Source organism: Gymnogyps californianus, chromosome 22 (genome assembly GCF_018139145.2).
Source record: "Gymnogyps californianus isolate 813 chromosome 22, ASM1813914v2, whole genome shotgun sequence".
Taxonomy (NCBI): domain Eukaryota; kingdom Metazoa; phylum Chordata; class Aves; order Accipitriformes; family Cathartidae; genus Gymnogyps; species Gymnogyps californianus.
Window position 1 is genome coordinate 2,282,080 of NC_059492.1, and position 26,711 is coordinate 2,308,790.

The 26,711-nt window shown below is 45.0% G+C and overlaps 1 protein-coding gene across 1 annotated transcript; it reads left to right on the forward strand.

Annotated features, from left to right (window-relative positions):
* Positions 1-25,863, forward strand: LAPTM5 (lysosomal protein transmembrane 5). Its single transcript, XM_050909921.1, has 8 exons — positions 1-87; positions 8,578-8,671; positions 18,582-18,658; positions 19,355-19,483; positions 20,013-20,138; positions 20,693-20,788; positions 24,012-24,104; positions 25,074-25,863. The coding sequence occupies exons 1-8, from the start codon at positions 1-3 to the stop codon at positions 25,146-25,148; spliced, it is 777 nt and encodes a 258-aa protein (XP_050765878.1). The 3' UTR covers positions 25,149-25,863.
* Positions 25,864-26,711: the final 848 nt, after the last annotated feature.

The window sequence follows — 26,711 nt, forward strand, 5'->3', positions numbered from 1 at the left end:
ATGACTGCCCAAACGACCCCTGAGCCCCCTAAATGTTGCTTCTTCAACATCAAGACAGCAACAGTCGCTCTAGGGATCTTCCACATGGTAAGTTACAGAACTGAAAGGGGGGAGAGGGAGAGGGAGACAAGAAAAGAGAGGCAGAGGTGTAATCTTTGCAGAAGGTGTAGTCATTGCAGATCACAAGGTTTCCTGACTGTTGACATTTCTGCGTTCCCAAAAGAGAAAAAACAATGATTTAAGAGGGATGGACAAAAGAGAAGGGGGGGGGGGGGGGGGGGGGGGGGGGCAGGAAGAAATTTATTGTACTGGGAGGGGTTTTTAACTATCTTTTCCCTGGCTCTACCAATTGGAGCTCATGGAAACTCACTCTGCTTCCTGTTTTCCCCTCACAGCTTAATGCAGGAGCTTTTACTCATGCAGGGGTGTGTGGCTTGGCCAGGGCTCAGCACGGCTACCTGGACCTGTTGGTTAGAAACTGGGCAGCACGTTGGCAACGGAAACTGTGGGAGTGCTGAAATTGTGGGTCACTGGAGGGAGGAGGGATTTGGGCCCCAGGCAAGCAAAGGGCGGGTGGGCAAAGCTGCCTCATTTCTCTGTCTACGGGCAGTTGGACACTATATGCACCGTTTTGGTTTCCGTTTGGATCTGTGGCTGTGTTCAGCTGCCAGGCAGCTGGCGTAACTGCTCGGGGGTGGGCGCAGATGGCAGCGAACAGAGGCAGCAGAGCCTGGAGGGACATTTCTTCCCCTCCACCCGGTTGCACAGAGGTGCTTTCAGATGGCTTTAAGTCATACTGAGGATGTGGTTTCTCGCACGGCAGAGGCACTTGAAATAACCCCATCTGTTGCACTCGCTGTGCACAGTCACGGGTTGGGAGCCTGCAGGGTGGTAACGGTTAATAAGGGGCTCTTAACCCGCTCCTCGCACAGGAGAAGTGGAGTGAGGGGAGCTGTAGCCTGCAAATACATGCTGGGCATGGCAGCTGTGGCAGCCATGCCACGCATGGGAAGGACGTGCCATGGTCCCCCTGCAGCACCGGTCTGCTTTCCTGGGGCAGCAGGAGCAATCCAAGCTGCCTGAGCAAATCCTCACTGCACCGTAGCCCTCTCCTCACTCACACAAAGCCTAGACAGCAGTCTGACGTGCTGGTTTAATGGTTTTGACTTCCACGATGCCATGCCTGCATATATTGGTGGAGGATTCAACTCATGAAATGAAAGGCAAAGAAATCTGGAGATCAGCTTAGTTGCTTTTTTGGACAGTAAGATAAAGGGAAAGCATTCAGTGAATGACAGGATTTTATAAACACGCCGGGAGTCAGCAGCACTGTGGGTTGCTGGAGGCAGCGAGTGAGGGGGGTGGCTGTGCTTGGGCGCAGCGCAGCATCTCTGCACCTCCCTGGTTTGGGGCAGGAGATGGTCCCATGCCAGCCCAGAGCAGGAGAGCAGAGAAACTTGGGTCTACACTGCATCTTCATGCAATGTAACTGCCAACATCTTTCCCCTGGCATTACTTGAAAGCCAGGTGCTGTAGTGGCATTTCCATGCCATATTTTAATCATTTGGGGACCTCAAAAATATTATGAGGTTGGTTAAAAGAATCATGCAATTTTAGAACCTTTTTTGCCTTCTGCTTTTTGAGCATCTAGATTACACCCTGGGCAGGCTACTCCTCTTTTGCCACAAGCTCAAAGCTTATAATCTCACTGCTTTAAAGAAAAAGAAATTGCTGCATTTCTTGTGCATTCTCATCACCCCAAGACACAAAAATTGAAACTTATCAAAGCTGAGAGTTTGCAGCAGAGCACAAGCAATTTCTTACAACCAATTAAACATATAGCCGTCACAGAGGGATGGTCATGAGCTCTTTAGAAATGGGACCCTGGTAGGAAGTATAGCCAAGATCTGAAGAGGAGCTGGCAAAATTAAAGGTCTGTGCAAAGGTGGGAAACACAAGACAGGGAACTACAACACATTTTCTCCAGAGAGCTACAAGCACACTGTGCGACGTGGGCTATCTCTTATCAGTGGTGAAACAGAGGTACAGAAAACGAATTATTTTTTCCTAGCTGGGAGGGTGAATCATAAAAAAGCATCCTTTGTCTTTCTCAGAAGTCAGCAAACGCTTTGAACTGAAGCACATTTTTCTCGTAAGTGTTTCACCATGACGCCACTAACAACAATACAGATTCCTGATTTGCACCAGTGTGTGATGGAGGAGAATGAGACACCACCTTTCGGTGCTGGTGGCTAACAGTGAAAACTTTATTACCAGTGCCATCATATGAAAGATGTGTTATTTCAAAAAAGTTTTGTGGATCTGTTGAAGACACTAGATGAGTTTTGAACAGGTATCGGCGACAAAACACTTACATTCTCTGCATTGCTAACTAAAAGAGGGTAAAGGACTGATCCTGGGCCCTGAAGCTAAGGGATGCTGCCTGGCTTGGGGTCAGATCCTTCTGGAGCAGATTGGTCTTGAAGAAAGGTGGTTGGAGTGTTTCAAACCAAAGCCAGGGAGCAAGCTAAGTATGGCAGTATGGGCAATCGGGGGTCTAGTGCTGGAGCTACCCATTGACCCTCTTTTATGTGGGACAAGTCTGCATTGAGTATGAATGTGACCCTGAGATCATTTTTAAAACAGACTTGCCCATCACCCGCAGCATGTCTTAAGCACATTCACAGGAAAGGACGTAGCAGTAATAACTCCGCCTGATATTTTAATGGGGACCAAACTCTCACATTGGAGTCAAAGCCACCTGCATGTGTCCCCTTTCTGCTCTGCCAGGGCATGATTTGGCTTCACCCTACGCCTGACAGATCACAAGCAACATGAACTCAGCATGGGATCTCACCAGGCTTTTGGAGCGGATGCTGCAGAGCCATAGCCGGGTCCTTGCTCTGCTCTCCCTCCGCCCGCATTGGTAGTCCCCAGTGCCAGGGCTGCCTGGGTAGGAAGCAGCCCCGTGTCTCTAAATGACAGCTCTTGTGCAGTTCAACCACCATCGCAGTGACCAGCTGGATGTGGCTGGTGGTCAGGAGGGTTTGGGGTCACCCTCTGCAACTTTGTGGCACATCATTGCAAAACTAGAATAGTGATTACCATAAGACATGCACAAGCATGATGTACAAGATCAATGCAGGGCACGTGGTGCCAGGGAGCATTAGCAACTAACATGCAACTTGGGTTTAGACTAAGGAGCCAGAGATGCTCTTGAAGACCAGGGCTGATCCAGTAAAGGATATGGGGAATGGGCAGGGGCAGCCTGAGCCCTCAGCTCTTCAACCCTGCTGCTGCTGGCTCCTGACAGAGTGACCATCACTGCAACACCGAAGCCTGTAACTCCCCAAGTCCCTGCGGATCCCAATGTGTCTGTACCTACTGTATCATCTCAGTGGGTTTCTATTACACAGAATCCCTTGGAAAACAGTTTAATTTCTGGAGAAGGTTGTCTTGTCTTACTTCTTTAAGGGATAACACAGAATAGCAACCATTTTTTTCCCTACCTCTTCTCCACCTTTTTGATCACGTAGCTGCAGCTGGGCAGAGGGAGGGAAAAAGAAAAGGGGATTTATAACTCAGTAGTGACTTGGATGATTTGCTACATCAATACTGTTGGTTTGTATCAGTATAAATTATTGCTGTGGGTCCTAGTGATGAATCATAGTGATGCTGGGTGATAGTAATGCCATCAAACACAAGCTCTCAGGCTTTGTGGTGATGTCTTGTCCTCCTATAAATTAGATTTGTCTCACTGCTGATCTCTCCTTAGACAGTTGAAATAAATCGTGGGCATTCTCAAACAAACGGGAAGTAGAAGGAGGGGAACGAGGAGGGGACAGAGTTGTGTGATCAGCGAAGCTTCACCAGGTGTTGTGAGGTGACTTGCAGGTGACTTTCAAAGAAAGCATGGAGGAATTTGTCCTGCTCATCAGCTCCTCCCAGGCATGAACAGACTTCAAGTTATTTGACATTAGCTTCAAGAACAAGGCTGGAAAGTTGCTTCTGTGCATACAGCATGGGCAGAAAATCTGCAATTCATTTGCTACTAGTCCTTGATTAGAGCCAAAGAAAGTCTCAGAAAGCAGCGTGTCTGTACCTTGGTCTGGTCTCAGCTGCAGACAAGCTCTTGTCTTCGGCAGCTTTTTAACTCAAGGAACAGAGTCTCATCTCTGGGACCTTCCCCAGGTCCAGTCCTCACCTGTGGACGTGACACATGTTGGTACAGAGCTGTGATTCATTGTGCTTTCACCAGGCTGTGGCTGACCCAAGATGTTCAGCAGACCCTGTGCTGCTCCCTCGTCCTCCTGGAGCATCTCTGTTGCACAAACAAGAGGGGGAGAAGGAGGCAGCGGGAAGGAAAAGATAAAATGTTTTGAAAGGAAACCAAATGGGAGCTAAAAACACTCCTCACTTCATCCTACCCTGCCACAACAACCACTTTTAAATTAAAGTAAGAAAAGGTGAAGCTCTGAAAGTACAGCAGTTATATGTGGTGCTATTTGCCTTCAAAGTGCTGGGTGTCACCTGCTTGCATGCACCTCTGTCAGAAACCTTCACAGCACCCCAATTCACTGTCGGAGCAGGTTGTCACTGTCCCCAGTGACCCCTGTTCATTATAGCTTCAAGCTCTTGTTGCAGAAACACTCAGTGTGAAAAAAAAAAGGAGCAGCCATCACACCAAGGCCATGTGCATAAAGAAAAGTTATTTGGAGATTAATCAAGCTGCACATATTTCAGAAGAAAAAGGCACATGACAATCTCTAACAGCAGTTTAACCCTACTGCAGCTGCAGCAAAATTATTCACCAGGGAACGGGGGCTGTGTGTGTCATGCTGTTAAGATTCTGCCTTGCAAGACACCCCCAATTTAGCTGCCTTGATTTAACGACTGGCTCTACCTCAGTCCTATACTATTTGGCTAAAAGTCACTTCATTTCCTGGTGTTACAGATCTTTTCCCAAGAAATTTGAAGCACTTTTAAACAGAGGCAGCAACAAGATGGGAGGTGTTGTCCTGGTTTCAGCTGGAATAAAGTTAATTTTCTTCCTAGTAGCTGATATAGTGCTGTGTTTTGGATTTAGGGTGAGAATAATGTTGATAACACACTGATGTTTTAGTTGCTGCTAAGCAGTGTTTATACTAAGTCAAGGACTTTTCAGCTTCTCATACTGCCCTGCCAGCGGAGGCTGGGAGTGCACAAGAAGCTGGGAAGGGACACAGCCGGGACAGCTGACCCAAACGAACCAAAGGGATATTCCATACCATATGACATCATGCCCAGTATATAAACTGGGGGGAGTTGGACAGGGTACACGGCGGCGTGGGGATTGGCTGGGCATCAGTCAGCGGGTGGTGAGCAATTGTATTGTGTATCACTTGTTTTGTATATTCTATTTTTTTTTTTTTCCCTTCCTTTTCTGTCCTATTAAACTGTCTTTATCTCAACCCACGAGTTTTACTTTTTTTTTCTTTTTCCAATTCTCTCCCCCATCCCACTGAGGGTGGGGAGTGAGCGAGCGGCTGTGTGGTGCTTAATTGCCGGCTGGGGTTAAACCACCACAGGTGTCTTCCCAAAGCTGCAGCTCCAGGAGATGAAATAGGAAGGGCTGGCTGGTGGAGGGGCTGGGAGACTGCAGCACAGCAAGAGAGCTGTGAATTGAGTGGCAGGAGGTGAAATTTCCTATTTTAAGCCTGCCTCTCTCCTGTCATGACATAGCAATAAGAAAGGGAACTGGATGCTTGTCTGAGCCATCCTGTCTGTCTGAAATGGGGACCTTTCGGTTTCTTCTGGAGCTGAAGGGTGAATCTCAAGCGAGAATATATACAGCTTTGTGGAGCAAGGAGTGCTGGGCAGACACACATCAGTCTTCCTCTGCCTTCTTAAATTGAGGTGAGCAGCCCACTGTAGAGGTTTCATCACCTTGTATGTATATTCTCTACAAGAATAAAAGAGATATGCCAGGCAGCAGCATGTCAAAGCCAAAGTCAGGGGATGGAGAGGTATCCTGGTCCTCACACAGCACTTGTGATGGAAAGCAAAGGGAAAGGCCCAGAGACGATTGTCTATTTTATCTTGTTGCAGTGCAGTGGCTCATTCTTTTTATGCAAAAGCCCTTTTAAATGGAAAGTTTAAACCAACTTTCACTTTAGAAGTCTTCTCCTTAATCTTTCAGGTTGGGACTGGGTTTTCTATCTGACATGTACTTATTTTATGTGACTGCAGTTGGTCTGGTTGTGTGGCTCATTTCAACACCTGCAAGGAAACTAGGGCCACTTTTCCTCTACTGTTCCCCTCTTTGATAGACATTAGAGATGGTTCTTCATACTGAAGTTTAGCATCTGGCTCTGCTCTGGCTGTAAATCCATCTGGGATGGGAGCATTTGGGATTTGACGTCCTGCTTTCACTCGTCTTTCAGGAATGAAACTGATATTTAGGGCTCAGGTCATCCATTTTGCTCAGGCCTCCATTTAACAGAAACCTGAAAAAGCAATTTCTTCCTATATTTCCCATGTTGACATTTGAGGGGTTTGACCAACAGTAGCAATAAGGGAAGCGAAATCTCTTCAGGAGCATGTACATGAAACCTCTCAGATAAGTTAGGGCACTTGAAGTCAGCATGTGATCTCCATGTAGTTAGTTAAGAGATCCTTTACATCCCAGGGGAGACTGTCAGGTGTAAAGAAACTTCAGATCGATGCAATTTCATCCTTGACAAGGTTCAGTGCTTCCATGGGACTTTAAATGCTGTTACATTAAACTGAATTCATGTTAACTTTCTTGTGTCCCCATGTAATGAGATCTAGATATTTCTCCTTTTTCTATCAGCCTCACAAACAAATCACAAAGTTCATTTACTGCATGGCAAAAAATGAAAAAAAGCAGTGTCTCATGTAGCTGTTGAACAACCTGATATCAGACAGGCCAGGAGAAAACATGACACATCCTTTCTTCCAACTCAGACTCTAGACAGTATTATAAATTCAGAGGGAAGGCTCGTGGTGGGACACAGGGTCCCAGTCCCCACTGCAGCAAGAGTGTGGCTTGGTGGATGCTTGCTTTAGAAGCAAAGGGCTCCGGGGGATGTGCTACAGCTCTTCTGGAAACTGCACTTGCAGCTTGTGGCAGAGAAAGTTGATGAATTTGGTTTTGAAAATAGTTTTTAGGTCTTCTGCAGCTAACGCAGAGACAGTGGGAGAGTCTGCGTTCAGTTCCTGTCTCTGCTGCAGGCCTTCCCTCCCAGCTATGCTTCCCCATTTCTGGGGCAATGCAAAGCCTTTCTTTCCATGCCTCCTTGTTTTGTTTGCTTGCAATGTCAGCCCTAGCACATCTGACTATACGTGACTCCTGCCTGAACTCTGTCTGGATCTCTTATGGCACCTCCAGCCTTTGCTCTGCAAAAGACAAAAAATATTCTCTCTTCTGTTCACTTAACAGTCAGGTTTGCCTCATCTCCCTGCAGTTGCTGGTTTTGTGCTCTTTCCCATACATAAAGTTTGCAAACACGAGCGCAGACCACAACAGTTCCGGTTCCTCCTTGCCTGCGTCACTTCTTTAAGCAGTTGTTGAAATGAAAGACTGCTATAGCTATTGCGGAAAAGTTGTTTCAGCTCTATGGTACCCGAGCTTGTGTTGATCTTGGTGGCAGATACAAACCTGCTTCCTGCATCGGTGTGGGCTTCAGACGACTCACAGCCAGAGGTTGTGCGGTCTAGATAAAATGGCTTCTCTCATTCACCTCTTCACGGCAACCTCTTTTTTGTTGATGGTACTTTTGTTGGTGGCTACTGTCCCTGGTAGTCTGCAGAATGGGTGCTCCCAATGCTGGACTCGGTGTTGGTGGGGTGAAGATGTAGAGTCACGTTGGACAGGTTTCTCCATTTTTTACACACCTCAGGATTTCCTCTCCTGCAGACTCAGTTCCCAAGTCTCTGAGGAAAAGTTGCACAGGGCATGATGGTCTGTGCATTTCTCCCGGTCTGCCTCCTGTTCTCTGCTCTCAGGCTGTGCCCTGTTGTTGTGGCAAAGAGGTCCTCCTGGACAGGGGTAAAGCTCAGGCAGAGGAGAAGTGGCAGCTCTTTGCACAGCAGCAGAGAGGTCAGAGAGCTTGTCCAGACAGTGAGACGCAGCTGCGGGGTGACACGCCTGTGTTTCCTGCATCTTCGGGGAACGTAGCAGCAGGCCTCCTCCCCAGCCACCCACGCTGTTAAGCCAATTTTAAAATAACGCAGCACACACTATGCTGCTTTTGGAAAGTGCAGCTGTAGGTATAAGACTGGCAGACCATGCTGTGCTCCAGCTTGCTACAGCCTAAAAATGCAGAAGAAATGAAACACGTACCAAGCATGAGGGAGGACAGCAGAGATCGGAGAATGAGGACGAAAGTGAGGAACAAGATGAGATGCATGGTTCCTGTTCCTTGTACAGGATTTTGAACCCTTCGTGCCTGTCTCACTTGGAGACTCATCCTGCAATTAGGGCTGTGGCCATTGCATGCTCCCTGGAAACGGATTTGTTGATAGGAAGTTGTCCCAAAGCCCACTGAACTGTGTCTTTTGCTTTTGTTCCCCTAGGTTATGAGCGTTTTGCTGCTGATTGAGTACTCCCTGGAGGTGGCGAGTGGGAAAGGCTTTTGCAAAGACCTGGACAAGGATTACTACAGAATTGGTAGGTCACTGGGATGCCGGAAAGCAGCAAGGGTCTGTGGGGTTGAGAGGGAGCCCAACGTCCTGCATTGGTCCCTCTTTTTCATCAAAGAAAATTGGAAACTGGTATTCAGAGCCGATGGGCCAAAAGCTCAGACCCAGAGACAAAATTTAGGCTCTAAAGATCTGGATTTTTGTTTAGGCCGTGGCTGTGTTGGCTTTTCGGAGACCAATGTGGAGCCCAGAGAAATTGTCTTTATTTCAGTGGATCAGGCCCTCAGCCCAAACTCTCCAGTACCCTTATACTCTTTCAGCCTTCCCACTCCCTCTGCAATACACTTTGGAGTAATCTGACAGTCCTGGTTTCCCCTTCTCTTTCTTTTCACCAACTGTAGATCATCTAAGCCTTACACACACTGTTGACTTCCTTCACATGTTGGGCATTTTCCAACAAAACTGGAAGTCAGACACTAAAGTGTTTGCCCAGCTCCTCCATGGACCTAGTCTGGCCAGTGGCCTTGGGGTCCCAGAGAGGGGAGAAATCGCAGCCCCACGCTACATCCCATGGGTGTGTGGGCTACCTGACATTGCCACCAATACCCTGCCCTCTATGCCATGGAGCCATCCTCTTCTCATCATCCATCATGCCATGCAGGGGTCTCCTACCTCACAGCTGAAGGCACTTCAGAGAGCCACACCAGCACACCTCCCTTCTCCCCCGTCCCTTTGGCCCCCATCCCCAGATTTTCCCAACCCCTGGTGTTTTTTGCAGAACATTGGTTGTCTGGAAGAAGCAGCCAGGCTGTTTCATATTCCACAGTCACAAGCATCACATTCATCACGGATGATTGAATTCCTACAGCTTGAGCTCGGAAGGATCTAGCTCAGCTTTCAGAGACCTGGCAGATATCTCATGTGGGGTGCCATTTGAAAGAAAATAACTCCCCAAACCTCAAATATTACTTAACCAGGCTAATCCTGCGTGAAGCTGTTTGGAAGGAACAAACGCAGGGTGCTTTTTCCTTTTCTTAGTCACTTTTCAGTGTAAAACCACAAGTTGAGATAACCCTTCTCTGCTGTGTGCAGAAAGACGGAAACCAGGCTCCCACACCCTGCATTGTCTCTCCCTACGGAGAAGGCTCATAGTCAGAGAAAGATGCAACTCACAGCAGCAAGGACTTGCCTGTTCCCTGCTTTTCCAGTGCGTCCTTCCCCAGGCTGCAAGCATGTACAGAGAGGCCCCTGTAAGTGGAGAAAAAGGAAACCAAGTCCAGCAGATTCCTGCACATCCCAAACTCACTTGTCCCCGGGGTAGGAGTCAGACATAGTGGAAAGCACCAAAACAGGCATAGTCACTGTCTGGGTGAAGATATTGCTAACAGATGGGTTCACATTTTTCAATAGAGCCCAGCTGGGTTTTAGGAGGCACCACTGTGATCCACCAAGGTTGTTTTGAAAGGCATCAACAGTGAGCAGAAAATGGACATTTGGGTGAGTCCTGCTAATAGGACACCAAGCAAGGGTCTACTGTCATGGTTCACATCTTTCACACGGGGCATTATTTCCAAAATAGTCCAGTCTGGGTGAGTTGGAGGCTACTTTGCTTAGCTGTGGTCCACAGAGGTCCCCCTGCAGCTGTGGCTCAACTCAACACCCAATGTAGACTGGCATGATGACTGCTTTGGAAAATGCGTTCTGCAGAGCTTTCCCATTAGGGCAACATGCAACACACTGAACAGGCTCTAAAACCCGGCTGTTTTCCAGGTGGCTGGGATCAGCAAAACATAGGCAGGAGAATCTAGTTTTCCATTTCTGTAATATGTGTTTCTAGTTTTAATTTTACAGATGAAAACTGAAGAACATGATGCAAGTGTGACCTTAAGGTCTTCCTCCCTTTTTTGGGTTTGTTTTCTTTGTTGGGTTTGTTTTGTTTTGTTTTGATGTACCTGGCTTGGACATGGGCATAATTGGAAATATTTTTTCCTGATGGCGGAGTATGCACATGCATTCTGACTAATACAGTGAACTGAACGGCTGAAAACGGAACATGATGTTTGCAGATCAGAATACTTTCCCACAGATACAGTTATGTAAAAATGACAATTGTTTTTCATTATTTTTTGCAGAAAGATCATCCGAGGCCAATAATTTTTACTTTTCTTCAAGTATCTAAGTAAAATATTCTTTAAAGAAAAAGAAACAAATCGTTGAGACAGATTTTTCAGATAATTTCCATACAAAACCATTATATGCTTTCTCAGCAAGACGTGCATTTCTGCAAATCTGGAGGGTTCTCTTTAAGAATAGAACTGTTCCAAGTGAAATTGGCCCCATTTTTAACACCCCCCCCTCTTCCCACACAATCAAAATGACAGGTCTTCCCCCTCCCCCCTCTTCCACTGCCTCCTACACAAAAAGGAACATTTTATAATGAAATCCCCAGCACTTCCACTTGGCTTCTCCTCCCAAGCATTTCAAAGGGCTCTGCTTGGGAGATTGTGTTTTCTGATTATAGTTGGAATAAACACACTGCAACCCTTCTATTTCCAGAAACTAGCAGGGAAGCAATACAGCAAAGCAGCACAAAAAGTTCAATTTGACTTCAAAACCCAGATGGAAGAGTTGGAGAACAATTTGGGGAGAGGTTCTCTCGATGCCCTCAGCATCTGCTGCTCTATTTGTAGATCCTGCCAGATTAAAGCACGTCTCAGAATATATAATGCTAACGCTGTAGTCATGGCCCAAGAATATAAACAAGGCAAGGTTTATGGGAAAATGCTTTTCACATGATACAGTAGGAAAAAATACATATAGGAGTGCTTTATAAGGAATCAGAGCTCCCTCAAGATTTCTCAGCAGTATGTTTTGCTGCCTTAAAAAGAGGGTGTGGGATGGGCCTTGACTTCCACAGGTGTGGTCAGGGAGGGGAAGGAGAATTGGGATTGTTGTAGGTTTTTGCAATAGCTACGGTAATGGGAAGGGTGACTGGGTCAGCTGCCCTTAGAAGAGGGATGCTCTGTCCCTTGCAGCCTGCTACTCCTTGCTGTCTTGGCTTACAAGATGCCACAGGCAGCACAGGGCTGAGAGCGCTCCTCTGAAATTTGCTTTTCAATGAAAGCTCACCAAGAAATTAGTATAAGACCTGCTGAAAATGTTGGATTAAAATGGGAAGAAGACCCAGGTTCTTCTTTGTCTTTGGGAGCTTTGCAGATGATTTTTCCACCCCTAGTGGGGTCAATGCCAGGATGTTGGCTAATCTAAAGTAGATCTAAATTTACTACCTAACTAATATTGAAGAAATAACACAAGATTAATTTGGCCAGGCAGAGGGAACAGGAGACAAACTTTGCTGCGTGGTGATTTGGGGCATTCAGTTGCAATTTAGAAGAGTTACGTTCACATCTCTATGCTCTACCTCACGTAGAGCAGAAATTTGGATGTGCATTTCCCATGCAGCCTCCCCCATTTACAGTCTATTAGAAATCTCATCCTGGAGCTGAGAAGCCTTCCCAGCAAAAGTCTTCTTGGCAGTGCTTCATTCCTGAAAGCATATGAGCTTTGGCAGACTAGCTCTTTCTGCTGGAAAAATAAAACCAAAAAGCAATCCCCCAAAAAACATTTCAATTAAAACCTCCTTACCAGTTCTAAGCTGCTAACATGAATGGTTTTCTGCCTTGAAAAGATTACACCCCACTGCTTGCCATAGGCCAGATCTTTAGGATGTCTTCAATTCATGCCTGTGTACAGTCTGAGCGTTAATCACTTTTATTTTTCATTAAAGACTATAAAAATTGAGGCTGTGGACAAAGTACAACTGGAAAAGTTGTTTCAATTTCTGTCCAGTCAGCCAAGAAAAATACCTCAGTTATGCCTGAAGACCTGTGTGCACAGCATTTACCATATCCTATGCATACCATTTACTATGCAGAAAATATTTCCTCCTTCTCTGATGAAAAGCAAATCCGGCTAAAGGGACTGGGAGGCTTCTTTCCCTTGCTGGTCATAGAAACATAGAATCACAGAATCACAGAATCTTTCCCTTGCTGGTCATAGAAACATAGAATCACAGAATCACAGAATCTTTCCCTTGCTGGTCATAGAAACATAGAGTCACAGAATCACAGAATGGTTTGGGTTGGAAGGGACCTTAAAGATCATGTAGTTCCAACCCCCTGCCATGGGCAGGGACACCTTCCACTAGACCAGGTTGCTCAAAGCCCCATCCAACCTGGCCTTGAACACTGCCAGGGAGGGGGCATCCACAGCTTCTCTGGGCAACCTCTTCCAGTGCCTCACCACCTTCACAGTAAAGAATTTCTTCCTTACATCTAATCTAGATCTACCCTCTCTCAGTTTAAAGCCATTACCCCTTGTCCTATCACTACACTCCCTGATAAAGAGTCCCTCCCCATCTTTCCTGTAGGCCCCCTTTAGGTACTGGAAGGCCGCTATAAGGTCTCCCCAGAGCCTTCTTTTCTCCAGGCTGAACAACTTCAACTCTCTCAGCCTGTCCTCATAGGGAGGTGCTCCAGCCCTCTGATCATCTTTGTGGCCTTCCTCTAGACCCACTCAAGCAGGTCCATGTCTTTCTTATGCTGGGGGCCCCAGAGCTGAACGCAGGACTCCAGGTGTGGTCTCACCAGAGCGGTGTAGAGGGGGAGAATCACCTCCCTCGACCTGCTGGCCACACTTCTTTTGATGCAGCCCAGGATACGGTTGGCTTTCTGAGCTGTGAGCGCACATTGCTGGCTCATACTCAGTTTTTCATCCACTAATACCCCCAAGTCCTTCTCTGCAGGGCTGCTCTCAATCCACTCATCACCCAGCCTGTATTTGTGCTTGGGATTGCCCTGTCCCATGTGCAGGACCTTGCCCTTGGCCTTGTTGAACTTCATGAGGTTCTCAAGGGCCCACCTCTCAAGCCTGTCAAGGTCCCTCTGGATGGCATCCCTTCCCTCCAGCGTGTCAACTGCACCACACAGCTTGGTGTCATCGGCAAACTTGCTGAGGGTGCACTCGATCCCACTCCCCATGTCCTGCCCATCCTTTGAATGCAGCTGTGCAGAAACAACTCCCTGCAGCTTATCAGCAACACCATCACACACTGCCGTCCTTGACAATCTCTGAATGCAACTGTTAAACCACAGCTTTATGAGCCCTGTTTGTATTTCCCATGCCAGGTTATTGGGCCATAAAATAGAAAGGGGTTTCTCTGCATTCATGAGAAATATTAGGACTCATTCAATGTCCCTCCTGGCTACATTCAGGGCAAAAACCTTTATGTGAAGTTAATAAAAAATAGACATTTGGCAAATAAATGCTCTCTCTTCCTGTTGGATGGGTAGGGGTTTTTTGGTACTACTTGCTAGCATCGCAAATATCTAGTGCAGCTCTGCGGAGGCTCTGTCATATGCCCCCATTCTGGTTACACCACCTTCCCAAGGAAAGTGGCATTTATTTCACAACACATATATACTCCTTCTCATTAAGTTCCCTGGGATCTCTAGGAGACTAGAAAGAGCATGTTTATTTATTTGTTGCTGCTGTTTATACCTGTATGCTTTTGGAAAAAGGTGCACCTCAAAGGGGGCAAGCTCTCACCACACTTTCTGCCAGCAATAAAGTACCACTGCCAGCATGGAGGTTGCTGTGGAACTGAAATATTCTTGTAGGTAGGATATTCTAGGGCTATAAGAGTGAAGCAGGCTTTGTAAGGAGCAACATTTCTTCCCTGCCTGATTTTGTAATCATTGAATCAGAGCAAAAGTAAGACGGATCCCTGGAGGTCTCCAGTCTGACCTCCTGCTTGAAACAGGGCTGACTCCATAGTTGGGCAGCTTGCCCAGGGCTTTGTCCAGTTGAGGTTTGCAGATTCCCCCAAATTAGAATTGCACAACCTCTCTGCATCCCTGTTCAAGTCTGCATCACTTATTGTAAGATTTTTCTTCCTTTTATCTGGAATTTCCTTTATTGTAACAATTGCCTTTTGTCTTGCAATAACAGCCCTCAAAGAGCCAGCCCACCTTCTACAGGGACAAACCCTGTTATTCTCTGACTACTCCAGTACTTTTTAAGGTGCTGTAGAGGAAAACAGGTTATTCCCAAGACAGGAACCCAAATGAACATGCAGGAGGAAGAGAGAGGAAAACCGTGGAATGATGCCCCTGTGTTTGAGATTAGACAGGTGCTCAAGCTTGGTTCAAAATTCCTAAATTTTGCTCTTTTCTGAGGATTTTTAAGTACAAAAGAGACAAACATTCATCCTACAAAGGCCAACTAAACATGAAGGGAAATACTGAAAAGATTTAAAGATTAACATCTTATATTTTTGGACAACAGATGCTGGGCATGGAAAGAGCCTGTTAGTCACAGTAATGCGGTCTCTAGGGTCTGCTGTGCCTGCAAGTCCCTCAAACCCCAGGGATCCCCAGGGATCTACTGCTGGTTCTGGAAGGTAACTTGCCACTCTGCCAGCCCTTGCAAAGTATTCCAGGTGGCATTTGGCCTCTCTATAACATGTACCGCTTTCCCATCTCATGGAGGGTTTGCACAGACAGGGCTAAGAGCCAGCTGCTATCTAAACACTATCTAAGGGGGTCACTCCAGCCCATCTGCTAAATGTGCTCCCACAAAGGAAGAAGTCATTCTGGTTAAGTAAAATCTTTGATTACTGAGATCAAATCCATTGGTACTAAAAAGTCCCTGAAACGGAGAGATCTGCTGCCAGCAGAAAGCATGACTATATTTGCTGTGAACAAATAGGAGGCAGACAGTGCGTGGAAAGTTGTTTTCTCTTGGTTTTCCTTTTCTTTCTATCCCTTTGTGTCTGTAGGGTTGTGGGCTTTTTGTTTCTTTTTTATTTTGTTTAGGGGTTTTTTGATCTAGGTTCCGCTTGGAAAATTCAGCTGGGTTCTGCCGGCAATTAGCCTGCAGAAGCAACAGCCAGTTGTCCAATTAATTAGTGAGCCTACCGAGAGAGCTGGAGCATGAGACCATGTAGAAAGAGGCAGAAAAACACAGCTATCTTGAATCTGAGGAAACACTGTGCTAAAGAGATAAATCCTCTCTGGGGCAAACTTCTGATGGTTGGTTCTGGGAGGAAAACCAGGGAAAATGGCTTCGGGCAGTTTGGAGTTTAATGGGACTGGGACTGTCTCCTTTTATGGCTCTTCCTACAAAGGCTGAGTCTGTCTTCTTTGTTAAGCTTTTTTCTGTTTTGAGTTTATGCTGTCCTCGTGTTAAACTTTGGTTCTTTGTGCACCAGATCACAGCCTTGTCTCTACTCTCCTGCTTCTGAAAGGTGGGCTTGGTTTTCTCCCTTGAAGCTTAGGCTCTTCCCATGACCCTTGTGAGCTGCAAAGCTGTGAGCAGCCTCTTCTGCAGTAAAGCCCTTTCTCCATTGCCCTCTCTGTTCTCATTGGGGTTTGCTGGATTTGGGTTTTCTTTCTTTGCTGTTTCCTAAGACTTCTTCCTCTTCTGCGTTTCAATTCTCATTATTTTGTGGTAAACAGATCCTGCATTTGTTTGGGGTTTTTTTTATCAAGTTATAAGTAAAAGCTATTTTCTTGTTTTGTGCCATCAAAACTCTTTTTTCCTGATGTAGGTTAAGTGTTTGTTGGATACTTTTGATCACTCCCTTAGGTCTTGAATGTCTGACGCCTCCATGTGCAGCAACTCTTGTAGTGCTGCTCCCTCTCTTGAGATAAGCTATTTTTGTTTCTTTGAGGGATGCAACCTCCTCAAAGGGTTTTTCCCTTTGAGCCCCAGAAAGGAAGAGGCTTCTTATCCTCAGGGAAGGAAGTACTGGTCACAGCTTCTTTTCAGACTAAAGGTTCCTCATCAGCAAATCTCATTTCTAGAGGAGACTCAAGTGTATTGCTAATTCTTGAGAAAATAGTAAGGGAAGTTAAAATATCTTTTGTACCAATGCATTTAAATGAAATAAAGTGCACTCTCTGCTAGCAGAGTAAGGATGTGAAGAGCGTTGCTGTTGGTGCCGCCTGCCCTTGCTGCCAGATGTGGCTCAGCCCAGCTGTCAGGCAGGTCCTCTACAACCCTGGAAAGGCTCCAGAGCTTCTCAGTATAGTCTTTGGTCCTTTCTTCAACTGGCATTTGTCCATACCCACATTGCTTAGCAGAGCCTGGATGCAGTACTTGACAGTTTGCATATGCTGCAGCTGCTGCATCCAATGGGCGCCCATCTCCTGCCAGATGCCATGGGCATCACCGGGTGGTAGATCTGCCCTTCTCCAGCATGGCTCTCCCTTTGACTTGGGCTGACTGTTTGCATTTGCTCCCTCAGACAGAGTAACTGGCCAAACTATAATATAGCTGTGACTGCTCCGATGCAAATGTTTTGTCGCTGTAAACAGCAGTGTTGGTGTTGTTTGTCTGAAAAAGAGGGATGGGTTTCTCTGTCTGAACACCTTTGTAAATTATTTTATTCTATTGTCAGCAAAGCTAGGAAGTGAGTTAAGGACACTTTGGTGTATGCCCAAGCGCTGAAATACTCCCCCACCTGCTAAAAATGTAATGTGATAGCAAAGCTATAGGCAAACACTCAAAGCTGGGGGAGATGGAGGGGCATTTTCATGGGGAAAAAACAGGTAATATGGAGCAGTGAAGGATTTCAGAGCAGCTGGAATATATCAGGGATCCAACAGGCTGAAGCACAATTTCTAGATTTCTTTATGAAAGTAAGTGAAAGGGGTAAAGGAAAAAATAGAGTTACGCTCTAGGTTTATTTAATAGCCATGGAATAAATTGGTCGGTTGGCAAGGGGGAAAAGCAAGCCAGTAATCAAACATTTCTGATGTTCAAGAAACGTACCTATGGAAAGCATCAGTTGCTTTAAAAAAGTCAGAAAAGTTAAAAGTTTGGCTCTTTTCTAATAAAATTAAACCCTTTATTTAAGCACTTGGGAGTTGGAGACCCCAAACAGACTGTTGCTCTTTTAAGCTCAGGTAAAGCAATAAGAAAGAAATCGGAGAGTGAGTTGGAGGAGGCACTGTGAAAGGCTGTATGTTACACAGAGGCAGATAACGAAAGTAGCAGTGTTTTGCCTTTGGAGAGAGCTGCCCTTGTTTTTTGTTTGTTTGTTTGTTTGTTTGTTTAAGAAGCAAACCAACTTTACAAAAAAACTCACACTGTCTAGACTGCTACAAAGACCAAATGTGTATACTGTACAATGCAAGCAAGGCTTTGGTAGTCACCATCAGGGCAGGCTGCAATACCAAGGGGGAAAATTGCTTTCTGGGAACTGTTCAGTAGGAAGCTACGTGTATGTAAGAGATCACGTTCCTGCACCCAAAACAGCTGACAAAGATTACCTTCAGCCCTGTAGGTAGAACTGTCTCATGTTGTTCTCCTCACACATTTATTTTTAATGTGTATATTGCGTCCTACAGCTACAGAGAGTGGAGGTGAGATATTTCACCCTGAAACTCTGTGGTCCGTACCAGCGGTGGGTGGTTAAAACTCATGTTCTTGTCTGCTTGTGAATCTTGCAGATCTTTCACCAGATCTCACTGTTGGTTACTTTATCAGTCTTTGAGGCACAAAATAATTTCCAACTCAGACTTATTAATCATTAGCTAAAAGTACTCTGCCTTTTTTTCTACTTCATTTTACCTTAATATTGTAGCCTAGGATATTTAAAATTTCAGTCCAGGCAATAAAGGCTTTTGGCTCCCACGTGCCTGAGCTGACCCTGTGCCTAAAGAAACAGAAGCTTCAAAGAGAGATGAAAAAGTGGGTGTAGAAAGGGAAAAGAGGGTTACCTTCCAGCTGCGTGGCATTCATTCCCCCACATACACAATACAATTCTTTCTGCAAGGTTATCACACTTTAACTCTTCCTTAGAGGTATGATTGAATTGGGACATTAGGCTCCAGCTTTTAGTAATATGTGGTAATTACTTTTATTACTTTTAGCTGATGTCATCACTAGTTTCCTGTTGATCATCATGCTGTTTGTCATCAGCTTCAACCTCCTCCTTGGTGTGGTGAAGGTACGTTCTCCTCAAATGACATTTAGCTGCTGGCTGAAGCCTCCCTGAGTTAGGAGGTATTAGAGGAGGGGACTAGAGGATGCTCACCAAAAATGCTGAAGTATGATCAAAAAAGCAGATAAATATCTCCGCTCTCTTACAGAGGGGGAAGGCGGCTGGTTTGCAGTCGCAGGCTCATCCGCAAGGCTGCTAACTGCCAGATTTACCAAATCTGGGTGACATTTCCATCAAGACTACTTTTCGTGTTAAGGAATAGAAATGTTATGATTTGGAAATGTTGTTTTATTGCCTCATTTCCTCGTTCTTTTGCAAGTCAGATCCTGGAGGGGAACTGTAACTCCCTTATTACACTGGGGATTCCTTTCCCATTTCAGGAGAAGAAATGACCATGCGTTTGTGTGGGAACTCAGCTTTCTCTGTAGCGGTAAACTTTGGGGACAGCTGAATGACAGCTCTGACGGGATCAAGTGCCAATGTCACATAGTGAAAATTCACAGAAACTTTCCAAGAGGGTGAAAAAAATCAGTGTTGATGCCCTTCATTGTTTCTGAATGAATTGTCACCACAGTATGTGGAATTAGATGCAGAAATTCCAGAAAAGTATTTATTCTTGGATATACGTCCTTTCAGGTATTGATAGCTGGTCTCGTTCTCCCATTCAGAATAGAAATAACTGGCATTGCTTTTCTTTCTCAGAAGAGGGAACGTCTCCTGATCCCGTTCCTTGCTCTGCAAGTCCTGGACTTTCTCCTCAGCCTCCTAACAATGTTCAGTTCCTACATACAAGTCCCAGCGATCATTTCTGTGTCCTCCCTTAGCCACACGGTAGGTAACGGCTCACTTCGGGGGTGGTCTTCTCTGTTCTCTATGAGATGGAGATCGATGCATAATGTAGGAATAAAGGATCATTATCTTGGGCCACGATTCTTCATGGTGAGGTAGTTTCTATAGTGGCTGGAGACAGGACGCAGTCCTTCAGGGCTAGAAGGTGCATAAGGATGCCTAGTGACAGCTGGGACATTGTTTAGTTTCCCATGTCTGGGAATCTTCCTGTTGATTTTATTTTCTGTCTCATGGCTTTGGGGAGGTTGTTCTGGGGGTGTCCGTGCTAGGAAGGGTTTGCTGGAGATAAGCTAGGAATATCACTGCTTCAGCTAGAGGCCTCTTCTGTGGAGCTTGTATACATCAGCCCAACAAGATGGTTTGCTCATCATTTTGGCTAGTATAAGTGAATTAAGTAGCTTAGGCTGTCAATGTGAACAAAGCACAGGCCCTGTGTAAAATGTGGAAAATCTATAGAAGTGATGCAACCTTGTAATCATAACCAAATTCCTGTTCCCTGCCCTTCTTGCAGCAGGGACGCTCAAAGATGCCTTTCCTGGCTCTGCAGCTGCTGGACTTCTGCCTGAGTATTCTCACTCTCTGCAGCTCATACATGGAGGTCCCCACCTATCTCAGCCTCAAGCCTTCAGACAATGGGGTAGGTTATAAGCAAGCTCAGCTCATTTTTCATGCTGTGAACCCGTATGAAGTTTCTTTCAGTGCCTGTTAAGACAGAGTAAACTTTCTCTGATCTCTACGGTATACCCAGAACGGCACTGTTTGATGACAAAAGAGGATTTTCCATATGTTCTCACCAACACGGTGTTCTTGACTGACAGCTTGCTTATGCATGTGTTTCTTAAAAGTACACCTTGTTTTTCTTGTAAGAATCTTATGGATGCAAATTGCAGAGCAAAATGATTTGGACGGAGCCTGCCTGCATGCATTGAAAATGCATCAGCTTTTCATCTTTATTAAACAGTCATACTTTTAGTTCTCATTTAAATAGTCTTCTGAAAATCTTTGCCAAAGGAGTGTAAACAGTAGGAGGAAAAAAATATCCCTGTACTCTTTCTGATGAGGAGAGGAAGGTGGCCTGTCCCACCTTTCTGAGAGGCAAGCTGAGAAACTTGCTGAGATCTCCACCACTTTGTGGGACCCTGGTAGAGGGAACAAGCGTTTATGACTGAGACCCTCTCCCTCTTTTCACAGGGCTTTTTGCCAACCCTGGAGAAGCTACCAACAGAGGAATACGCCAAAGTGATGGTCACCTTCACCATTGCGTTCATTGCTGTCCTCTTGCTGAAGGTAAATGGCTGCAGGGTCTGCTGAGGCTGAAATGAAGCTCTCTTGCCTGGGCGACAGGAGAAATTGGTTTTACTTCTCTCTCAAATCTGCCAGGGCATTGGAAAGCCTTGCTGGTCTCTCCTTGGGTGTAATAGGAGCTATGCCTCAGCACAGTGTCTGAGGCAGGTCTAATATTCAAATCACTGGTTTTACGCTTCTGCAGATGTGAGTTATAAAGCAAAATCTCTCTTACATCCAGAAACTGTTACTGCCTATTCATCTCTGGAAGGATAAGATGTTTGAAAACAAATATAGGAAACTCTTCTGCTATTGTGTGCCAAAATAAATTAGATCATTAAGCAGCAGGTTAGATCTTCCACTTGGGTAGGTCGCTGTATCTGCACTGATGTAAGTGGAGTTATGCACACTGATACCCTGAAATTTAATTAAAACCTGTGAGCTGCTAAATCCTGCTTACATCTCAGAAAACTCCACTGTGAGATGGTTTCTATTCTTCTTGCTTCAATGGATCAGAGAACAGATTTTTCACTGAGGGGTTTCAGACCAGCTAAGAAAACCAGATCTTTCCAGGTACTTGAGCAGATTCTGTCACAGTGAAAAATGCTACTTGTTAGTTGGAAAGTGTTTTTTATTCAGACTCTTCCCAGGTGGCCAGGCAAGCCAGTGTGGAGTGGAGTGTCTTGTGTGATTGCACTGCAGACATGACTTTAGCATATCTTTTCATATTTACATAAACTGCGCAATAGGAGCGGAGATAACCCTGAAACCCAGCTGGCAGTGTGGGTCTTCAGCAGAAATCTCACTGACCTGGCGAATGGGTTGATTTGAATTTTGCACAGAGTTAGCTACAAGACTGCTTAACTTGCAATGACTTCTTGTGCTGGAGTTTGTAGGAGGAGGGATGGGGGGAGGATAATTAAAAGAACAATGGACAGGCACAAGTACTCCTTGGTTTACTAAACTCCCCCAAACAAGTTATTAGGAACCCCATCCTTTAAACTTAGTGACAATCCCTCCCCTCTTCCATGTGTAGCAAAACCATTTTCATGAGAGAGTTTCTTCCAAGTGATAAAGATCTGACGAGGAATGTGGTAACAACATGAAATATTTTAGACCTAAAAAGGCCATTTGGCCAATTTAGGGCACGTCGGTTTCAATTCACTGAGTGCCCACACCAAGGTAGTATCTAAATATGTTGGACTAGCCCAGGATCTTTTTGCGTTAATTGACTTGCTTAATGACCCACTGCAAGCGTTTATTGCTCTTACACTAAAATGTTGTTTCTGTGTGTCTGGTGCTGTTTGCCTGCCAACTTGCAATTACTGTCCCCAAATAGTTATCTGCATCCCACACCATAGCATAATTCAGCTAAAAAGTGGTCTGTCAGATGGAGAAGAGATGGGGCACCTGCCCCACTGAACGCTCTGCCAGTGACCTCATATGAGACCTGCAAGACTTTGCTCACCCTTTTAGCAGGAAAGATTTCTCTGACAATGCTAGGGGGATGGTAACACTCCTCTCCCTTCTTTCTCTCATATAACACCACCCTTTGGAGGGAGCATGTCCTGTTGCAATGTGGAAGTCTCTCCATGCACTTCACAGCTCCTTACCAGTGTGGTGGCTGGTTGTATGTTTACTTGTAGAGCCCCAATAGTGATATCATCAGTTGTTCAAGTCTAAGTTCCTTGGAGATGCAAAGTATTCAAAGGGCAGAGTGAGTGAAGGGGTGATGCTTACGTAGCGCCATCAGGGCAGTCTCCCTTGCTGATCTGTGTATCCACAAGTAATCTTTATCTCACCTCAGTATCATAAACTCATCCCCCTCCACCACCACGGTGATAAGAATCCAGAAACCAAGGGGAATAAAACATTTCCGATTGGAAATGAAGGAACGGGTTTAACATAATTACTCACTTCCTCACCTCTAGGACAAGCTTCCCATCCACTTATTACATCAATGGCTGCTAGAGAAGTTTTCCCTCTTTAATTCAGTGTGGAGAAGAGTATCTTACAGTGACTCTTGAGTGTTTTGAGTTAGCCAGTAATGAGATGATCCCAAGGTCACTGGCTGCCTTTACATAAGCTGTGTGTACTAATGTATTCTGCTCAAACCTGCTATTGCTTGCAGAAGTCTTAACTGAAGTCAACTTCATTGAATTTGGTGCAGATACTAGGTTGGCAGTGCAGCAAACTCTTCCAGACTCAAAATCAAAGAAAGGATTTTTTTGTTGTATGATTTCTTTGTGGGGTTTCTTTCGTGGATGAGTAGGGGGTTTTGTACAGTTTATACGATGGCTTCAGTGGCTTGCATGTTTGCTCTCTGTATGAAGAGGCTTTTGGAAGGGGGAAGGTTTTTCCTGTGTTCCCTAAAGGGGGTCAAAGTTTGGATTTACCTCCTCATCTCTGGAAGTTTGTTTGAGAGAGGGATTCCTTCAACTCAGATACTGCATTCCTTGTTCTCGTTCTTTGTCTTGGCTTTGTGTCAAGACAAACAGTCCTCATTGTTCTAGGAAATCCTAAGCTTGTTCTCAGGGCATATAACTCCCTATGTTCCTTTGAAAATGCCAACTGTTTTTAAAGTAGACTCTTATGCCAATAAAAATAAGAGGCACACGACTTCGCCTCGCTGCACGGAGTAGGGAAAATATTTATTTAATATGGTATGTTTCACAGGCCTTGCTTATTTTCTTGTGCCACAATCTGTCAATCGATCCATTTTTCTCAGAAAAGCTCTATTTATTGCATCTTGTAACTCTGTGAGGTGCAAGGCAGCCTTTGTCAGAAAAGTGTAACTATTGCAAGTATAGGATTTTGTTGAATGAGCTGACCTTTCAGGTCAGTCCTAGTTGACCAGGGAGCCTTGGATCTCTGGGAGGTGGATATTGTGCCCAAGGTGCTTTTCTGAGACATCCAAGTTTGCAGCCTGCTCAGAAAAATAACACGAAAGACATGCTTTCCTTTCCTACCTGATGCCATTGCACTCTCAGAGGTCTTAAGCATGTGCTTTATATTTAGTGGTATTACTAGTGCTATTGACTTCCCACACCAGCATCCTGTTCGGAATAGATGGAGTTGTCACAAGAGACTGATTTAAGGGACACATGATCCCAGGCTTCTACCTCCAGAGAAGAGAGTAGGACAATAGCAGGCTGATGGCAAAAATGGAAATGCTGCTGTTGACTTGCAATGCGATGGCAGACTTCCCTTTCCCTTTCCTTTTCAGGCCTATATGTTCAAATGCGTCCTCAGCTGCTTTAAGTATATTAAAGCCAGCAAGAGAGAGGAGGTGAAAGTCGACCCACAAGCAGTTGAAAAGGTGAGTAAAGACTGTTTCAGATTTACACCATGAAAAAGCATGGTTTAGACTGATGAGATGCATGATGATCCTTACTTTTGCTTCTTTGGTGGTCCGAGAGATAGTTTAACCCTTCAAATGTGCATTAACAGGTACTAATAATCAGTTTCCAATTATATTGTATTCCTTTAACTTTATTTTTGTATAAAATCCTTCAAAGTCAATGGTATCTGCAAGGAACCTGAAACTCAGGCTTCAGACAAAGCAGATAAATGGAAATATATCACTTGTATTAGCTGAGCCAGAGACGTGTTTTTGATTTCAGTTGAACTTTGGTTTCTGTGCCTAATAATGCTACCCTTGTTTAAGTTTGTCTTCACCTTTCACTGGATCAACGTCTGAGAGATTTGGTGCATTGCACTTCATCTTAACAGTTTGCTAAATAATGAATATCAATGTCCTTCCTTAGATTACTGATGATCTCTTTAATAGTAGCATCCAGCCGCTCTGACACAATGGAAAGATATTGAAGACCTTCCAAAAATAAGAGATACTGTAAAGATGGATGAGAAGTAAAGAGGAAGAATATGGAATGCTAAGTGTAGGCATTTGTCTTGTTGAAACTTGGAAAATATGATGAGCCTTGTCTTGCCAGCAGTGTGTGCCCCTGCTGTGCATGCAACATGACCTTCTGCAATGATCTGAGCTTAACTTCTTTGCTCAGGCAATGAGGCTTATATTCTGGATGTTAAAGAGCCTTGGTCTGTTTATTGCAACCATGCTTTGGGAGAAGGAGGTGGGACTGGCAGCAAAGTGGTTATAAAGTGCTGCTGACCTCTAACTCTTCTGGATTTCTGCCCTTTATGTCTTACAGCCCATGTGGTTCTTTTAACCCTGCTTTGAACTAGGTAGAGAAACACATCCGAGATCAAATCCACTTGAAACCCTGTATGTGATCCCCAGAGCATAACTAATGGTCTTCTCTTTCAGGCTGTGCTGCCATCGTATGAGGAAGCCTTAGAGTTGCCTTCCAAGGAATCCCCACCGCCCTATGTAGCAATCTAAGCTCCACTTATGGAGAGAAGACGACATCTGTATTGCTGCTGGTGCCTCTTACCCCTTCTGTCAGATAGTCAGCCTCATTGAGAAGTCCTTACTTTATAGCAGTATCATGCTTATTAGAATCCACCTCACTTTATGAGCTTACAAAGAGTAATGGTGAACCACTGGAGTTGGTGCCTTGTTCTACACTGGCGGTTTTGACTTGGTACTACCAAGCTGCAGTGCTAATTTTAATAAACTTGGCACCAGGCGCCACAGAGGTTCCCATCACTGGCCTCTGACATCTGGCTAATGTGAAGCGTAGGCACTAGCCTGAATCCCTTGTCAGGCTTGCTTTATGCCAGCAAGATGCTGTTTCTCATCTGTCTCACATCTAACTCAGCAGCTGAGACATTTAGGAAGTGGAATGGGGGGAAAACGGGCAAGAACATTTTTGCTGAGACAGTCCAGCTCTGAAGCTATGCTAACCAGCATCTTTTAATGAGGACCCTACGGGAAAGGGATCAGCAAAAGAATGAAGATTTCAAATGAACTACGATGCAGCTCTCATCCTGTCTGCTTATGAAGATAATTAATAGTGTGTACTCCAGAACATGCAGCATGCTGGAATTGTCACAGTATTGCTCTGCCATTTTATAACTGAGTGTTTGCATTTTTTTGCTTTTAGTGTGACTTGAAAGATGAGTTTCAATTAATAAAAATGTTAATGGCTTCAATACTTCGCTGTCTGATTTCTGAATGATGCTGTCGTTGTCTGAAGTATGTCACAAGAAAGTGATAGTTTGTTTTCTAAAAAAATTAGTTAGCAAAAATGGTACTTTGGCCTTAGGCTGATGTTATCTCACGTCTGTGCTGCTCGCAAAGGAAAAGGTGGTATTTCCAACAGCCAACCTGGCAATTTCATCTAAAAATCTAACTTGTTCCTTCCTCTTGTACATTGTCATCAGTGATAAAGACCCTGATTTCTGTGGCACATTCATGACTGACTCTGATTGCACAGGTCAGTCTCTGTAGATATCAGTGAGTAGTGTTGCTGATGACAGATGAGAGGTATCTGGAATTTAGCATCTGCTCACCTTTTTGGATCATTGCCTACTTTTTAAAACAACTCAGTATGAAAGTGTAATTTGCTCACTAATAACTATTCCAGCGTCATCCACAGTGTGGACCACAGCCTGGGGTCTTTGTTCGGCTCTGAAACAAAACAAAACAACAAGCTGCAATGGAAGATTTGCCAAAGTATAACTAAGAAATGTCAGTGCTGCTCCATGCTCTTTTCACTGAATGTGTATTTATGTATATGAGGATGAAGACAATGATGTTGGTCATATACTTTTGAGCTGGTTTTCTCGTCACTGAAGAGGGGTGATGATTCCCTTTCTCTGTGCTTCATCTCTCTTGTCCTGGGGACCAGGATACTCAACAACAGACATGAAGTCCGGAAGGGTGTACCACAATGATATCTTAACGTCTCCAGTACTTTTAAACATGCTTTAAATCACTCACAAGAGTAAAAACCCCACACATTCTTCAAGCAGAAAAGAATTTTTCTGACCCTAAATCTGG

Coding starts and splice junctions, on each gene's coding strand:
- LAPTM5 (XM_050909921.1), top strand. CDS start 1: ATGACTGCCCAAACGACCCCTGAGCCCCCTAAATGTTGCTTCTTCAAC. Junction 18,659..19,354: donor TCCTCCTTGGTGTGGTGAAG/GTACGTTCTCCT, acceptor TTTCTTTCTCAG/AAGAGGGAACGTCTCCTGAT. Junction 20,139..20,692: donor TCAAGCCTTCAGACAATGGG/GTAGGTTATAAG, acceptor CTCTTTTCACAG/GGCTTTTTGCCAACCCTGGA.